General features: G+C 35.4%; 1 protein-coding gene across 1 annotated transcript; it reads left to right on the top strand.

Annotated features, from left to right (window-relative positions):
• The first annotated feature begins 906 nt into the window (after positions 1–906).
• On the top strand, positions 907–1,263 carry LOC145050525 (uncharacterized protein At1g15400-like). Its single transcript, XM_078998760.1, has one exon. It carries the CDS (start codon positions 907–909, stop codon positions 1,261–1,263), a length of 357 nt encoding a protein of 118 aa, XP_078854886.1.
• Positions 1,264–6,024: the final 4,761 nt, after the last annotated feature.

Genomic DNA, 6,024 nt, shown 5'->3' with positions numbered 1-6,024 from the left:
GTAGCGACGACAGTGTTTACAAGAGGAAAAGTGGGTGATGGTTGGGACAGTTATCGTCGTCGTCGGAGTTGTTGGAGTCGCAGTCACTGCCTCTCTCGCCTGAAAAGGTTTGTATGTACTGTTTGTTGGAATTCAGATCTAGGGTGTTTATTCGTCGGAGTTCAGAGTTGCAAACATTAGGAAATAGCGACCACAAATAGATCTGGAAATGGTAAGTTCTCTTTCGTCGACGGCCAATTTAAAAAATCTGAATCGACGACCGGCGAGCTAACAAGTCTAATGGTGGAATCTACACATAAATGGTGGTCATTTCGGGCAATGATAGTGGTTTCCGGCGAACAATGGTGGTTCCTAACGATGGTGACGATGATATTATGATTTTTCCAGCTGGCTATTGTGGTGGGGTTGTGAGGATATACAAAGATGATGTGTTAAACGAGGCTGTGGGTGTGGTAGGATAGTAAGGGTGAGTGATATTTTTATTTTTGATTTTCTTAAAACTACAGAAATAAAAGAAACAAAGATTTAAAAAAAGAAAGTATAATCATCAATTTAAGAACTTTCAAAAAACATTGGGAAAAAAAACAACAAAATGAAAGTTTTGGACAAGTAATATATATCCAAAACTTTTTGGACTATTTTTATAATTTTTTTCATTTTCAAACTTAGAAAGGGATTGTTTGACGTTTATTTATTCAACTCCTTTAACAACAACCCAAACGGCCTACGAAAACCTAATTGGGCCAGGGGAAACAAAATTTTATTTAACAAAATTATTTAAAAAAAAGAGTGATATTAATATCTTTACGTGTAGAGAAGTCCGATTAGCAGGCTAAGAATCAAGGGGGGCTTCATCAACATCACTACATTCTAGGGCGAAAACAGCAGAGAAATCGAGAAAGCAAGATGGCAGGGTTACAGAGATCAGCAGTCTCATTCAGAAGGCAAGGATCATCAGGTCTGATCTGGGACGATAGATTCTTATCAGGCGAACTGAACCGGTTTCCGGAAGGCAAACCGCCTGCATCTTCCGACGCCGATCAGGTTCCGACGACTGGAAATGATCAGTCAAAATTTTCGAAAACCACAATTCAATCCATCAACACCGTTCGCCGGAATCGATCTAATAACGGCGGTGAACGAGCGTCCACGGCGACGGAGCCGTCTTCACCGAGGATTCCGGTGTGTGGATTTTGCAGCGCTTTTGGTAAGTCTAACAAAACCCATACACGAACCGTCTCCCGTAAGCGTAGCTTTGCTTGATTGCTTATGCGATCGATGTCTTCCGTCGCCGCCGCATGAGGCCGACGATCTTAGAAGTAATCTTTAGAAAACTGTAAAAAATCGGTTGTTTTCGTGAACATCACGAATTGCTTTGATCGTTGTGTTACGTGAATTCAATTGATAATAACGAGGCGTAAGTTTGTAAGATTTTGTTTACGATTTCATCTTCTTTAATCTTACTTCCATTAATTAATTTATGGTTATTAGACTTCACTAGATCTTTGACATCACTTGGTATCATAATTTTATTTTGAGATCCTAATATTCTATGTTATTTTGTTCAATTTGACTTTATATTTTAGTGCATAATTTTGTTAAACCGATGAATAAAAAATTGGGTGATTATTTCTTAAATATAAAATATATATTCTGATCTCACCTGATAACAATATAAAACGTACATTCCTATCTCTCCTCTCAGTTTTGTTTTGAAGAAAAGCATATTCATGAGGGATGAAGGAAAACGGTTATAGCGTGACTATGTGTAAGAGACAACAAAGATAATTACAAATGCAATTTGGTCTTGCTAGGAACTTTCTCATTTTATATGTCATAGGTCTCGCTCAAAAAATGTGATAATTAGTAGATTAGTTTACTCTTTAAAAAAAACAAAAATAATTACACAAATAACTAAATTGGAATGAATAAGTAAACGGTTCTCCTACTTACATAACAAATATGTAAACGCGAGTAATTAAGTCACAAAAGCAAACAATACAAGTCTCATATGCTTGGAATGTTGGACTTCGATGTCTAAACAACGTTTACATAAATTGATAAATTGATTGAACACCTAATATTAGTGTATCCCATATCGATGCGACACGGTCTTATAAGTGGCTATATATACCGGAGTCTCTCTTCACACCATAATGACTCTTTTGGAGAGATAATCTTAGGCTTCATATATATTTACATGGTATCAAAGTCGGTGTTCCGCACCCACGTGGCTCAACACATCCCAGTCTATCCTCATCGAGCCTTCCGACTCTGAGGGGGAGTATTAGTGTATTCCATATTGTTGCAACACATTCTTATATGTTGGAGTCTTATTTCTCTCCACAAGGTTTTTTTTTAAAGAGACAATCTTAGGCTCCACATATATTTACACTAAAATAGTTGGGAATCTAATGTCAATTTTTCTTGATGAAAATTATGTTTGGGAAAACTTTAAAATAAGTTTTTTTTTTTTTTTTTTTTTTTTTTTTAATTTATTTATTATTATTTATTTTTTTTTTTAAATTTATTATCGGTTCCAGGCAATATAAAATTAAAATGAACGTTTAAAAAAAAAAACAATTTATAGTTGTCCCCTACACCTGGTGGTGATAGATACTCATCTCTAACTTTTCAAAAACTATCAAACACTTTTTTAAAATCTTATGGTACTCTTATAAGTTAATAAACTAATAAATTAAAATATATTTATCATATATATATAAACACTCCCAAACACAAACAAACAAGGGTGCTTTTTTTTGTATGGGTTTATCATTTAAGGTCGAATTAGAGAACATTAAACTCTAAATATTGATTAGACAATCATTTTGAGTTAAATAGAAATTTTAAGGATTGATGGACCATTCTTATTAATTTTTGAAAAATTAGGCTTGATCTGGACTCAACTTAATAAACTAAGTTTTGAATTTATATTTTCGGTTCAATTACATAAAAGAACATATATATTTGGTTTTCCGGATTAAAAATGTTTTTTTTATTTATAAATAATGACCTTACATGTTTCCATTTCTTTATTTGGTCACTAGGTGTAAAACTCATATAATACACGAGTTAATTAAAAAAAATATTAAATATCAAAATATAAAAAATAAATATTTTTTAAAATAAGGAATGAAAAACATATTAATTGCAATTTATTATCACATTTAATACTTTACATATATATACATATAAGTATTATGTGACTTTAATTTTAAAAATTGAAAATTCTAGAAATTGACATGTAAATTTTATTTTATTTTAAAAATATCACAAAATGATAAATGTTAAAAGTTATAAAAGATTGACATATGACAAAATTTATCTTCATTTATTATAATAAATTTCAGTAAGTTATCGGCAATATTCTAGTTTTACACATTAACAAAAATAAACAAACCTTTTTTTTTCTTTTAAAAAGGCTTACATTTGGCAAACCTCTTTTGTTTTGGCTCATAATTGCTCTATTTTTCATGTTGATGTTGTTTATGGTGTTATTGATAGTTTTCAACATTATAATCTAATATGAATGAGATGTTTGTTTTTTGTCAAAACAAAAGGGAAGGCTTATGGTTTATGGTTTATGGCTTATGACTTGTGACTTATGGCTCATGGGTTATGACTACGGGCTTAAGGCTTTTAGCTTATGGGTTATGGTTTGTGGCTTATGACTTATGACTTAAGGCTCATGACTTGTGGGTTATGACTTATGATCTATGACATATGATATATGGTTTATGACCCAAGGTGTTAGGAGTGTCAAACCCAACAAATAAAGGGGTACACAATGACTCCAAAAACACTGCTACTTTGCATTAAAAATGTAATACAAGGTAAACATGGTCGATCCACAAAGACACGCAACAAATGCTTATACCTTTTTGCGTAAGGTACAAAAATGGTCACAAAAGTGTGTAGGGGGTATATGCAATTATTTAAACAAGCGAATAAAGCAATAAGTAAATGATCGATTGGATGAAACAATTTTTTAGGGGGGGTATATGCAATGATTTAAACAGGAGAATAAATCAATTAGTAAATGATCGATTAGATGAAACAAATTCAAGATTTATGAGGACTGCAACTCTATGCAAGACAATTTAGCAATGTGTAAGAATTAAATGACAAGAACAAAGATCAAAACGGTGTCAAATGCTTTGATTAGAATAGCTCTAGAAGAGTTCAAGGAAGAACTTCTCTGTGAGAGCTAGGTAGGGCGATCAAAACGTCAGCCCTAATTGATACATGTATGCATTATAAATAGTCTAACCCTAAAACGCAAAACCGTAAATGGACAGGCTCAAACCAGTAAATAAGACTATACTAGCATACATATTTGACACAATACATTTAAACCCAATTGTCTCCCCTTTGTGTCAAATATCGAAGAAGATTCTTCATTATTGGCTTTTCTGCACCTTGAACAATTTCGACATCAAATTCAGAAGGGTGTTCCTAACAACAAGGTACCAGTTGATCATATATGAGAAACATTTCTGATCAGCAGCGGTGTTAGCTTTACAAGCTTCTGTCAATCCAAGTGTAACACTCAAAAGCAAGTATGACCTTAGCCCTTGAAGTTCTTGTTATTGGCATAAAAGACCCTTAAGTACGCTTAGCGTACTTGGCGAGGAGAAACGTGGAGGAGCAGCACGTACGCTGGGCGTACCAAGAGTACGTTGGGCGTACGTGCCAACATGTTCAAACCCTAAAAATCGGACTTGAGGCCTATATAAACATCCTTAACTCATTTGGACCTTACCTTTGATAGCCTCCTTCACCTTGAAATGTCCCTGAAAACCTTAATATCATTTATGATTGTATCTTGAGCTTTAAGAGTGCATTGGTGGTTCTTTTAGTGTTCATCCAAGAAGAAGAAGTTGCCAAGGAAGCTTGTAGTGTCACTTGGCTTCAAGAATCTGATTATTGTCAACCTTGAGGAACTTTTGGAGGTATAAAGCTTATACCTTTTCATTTCAATCACTAGATCTAGCTAGGGTTTCTAGTCTTGTCCTTTTGTTGATCTTGGACACTCTTCTTGTGAGTTAAGCAACTCAAGAGGAAGGAGATGAAGATCTGAGGTCCCTTAGTTCCTTTTCCCCATAAAAATGGAGTCTTGGTGAGAGTTTTGACCTCACACATGGGTTAAGAGCTTCAAAATGGCCTTTATGAGGGTGTTGGGACCATTTGAGACATGCAAAGGCATAAAGTTGCCAACTTTATGCCTTGGGTCATTTTAATAGGCCTAGATCCGACTTCTGGACGTGAAAGAATCAAGCATTAAGCACTTAATGGAAAAAGTGCTTAATCCATTAGTACGTCGGGCGTAGATTCAGCAAACGCCGTGTGTAAGTCCCCGAGCCCCAGTGCGCGTACCAGGGTGGTACGCTAAGCGTGCGTGTCGTAGAAAGGCTTGGGCCTGTTTTAGGCTTTTGGGCTATTGGGCATCACTTGGTTATTGAACTTGGATTGTATTCTGCAAATTGTGTGCCATTTTATCTATTGGGCCTTGGGTATATATCGATTGGGATTTAATGGGCCAAGAGGCCCATTAATGATATTAAACTTAGACTTTGGGCCCATTAGCAAGGAAGGGATAATTGGGCCTCATGAAGGGGTCGGAGTTTGGGTTTCTTTTGACTAAGTAAGGTCCTGACATTAATTTATTGTTATCATTCAACACGAGAGGTTTCAGACTGTGAAGAGAGCAGCTTTTGTATTTTAGCGGACAAAGGTGAGTCTTCTTACCATACCTATGGGTCTACGGCACCAAGGTCGGCCCATTATGTGATTTTGGTGTATGTGTTAGTCATTATGTGTATTGACGTGCTATATGTGATTGTGTGTTCTGAATGAAAGACCTCGGGGGGAGCCCGAGGCATTGGGTGTAAGACCATGTGGGGTAGCCCATGACATCCCTAGGTAAAGACCATGTGGGGTAGCCCATGACATTGGATGTAAGACCATGTGGGGTAGCCCATGACATTCCCTCAGGATTTATGAATGCATAACTTATGTGAT

Source organism: Lactuca serriola, chromosome 5, assembly GCF_051521515.1.
Source record: "Lactuca serriola cultivar US96UC23 chromosome 5, Lser_US96UC23_V15, whole genome shotgun sequence".
Taxonomy (NCBI): Eukaryota; Viridiplantae; Streptophyta; class Magnoliopsida; order Asterales; family Asteraceae; genus Lactuca; species Lactuca serriola.
This window is presented reverse-complemented; position numbering and strand designations above follow the sequence as displayed.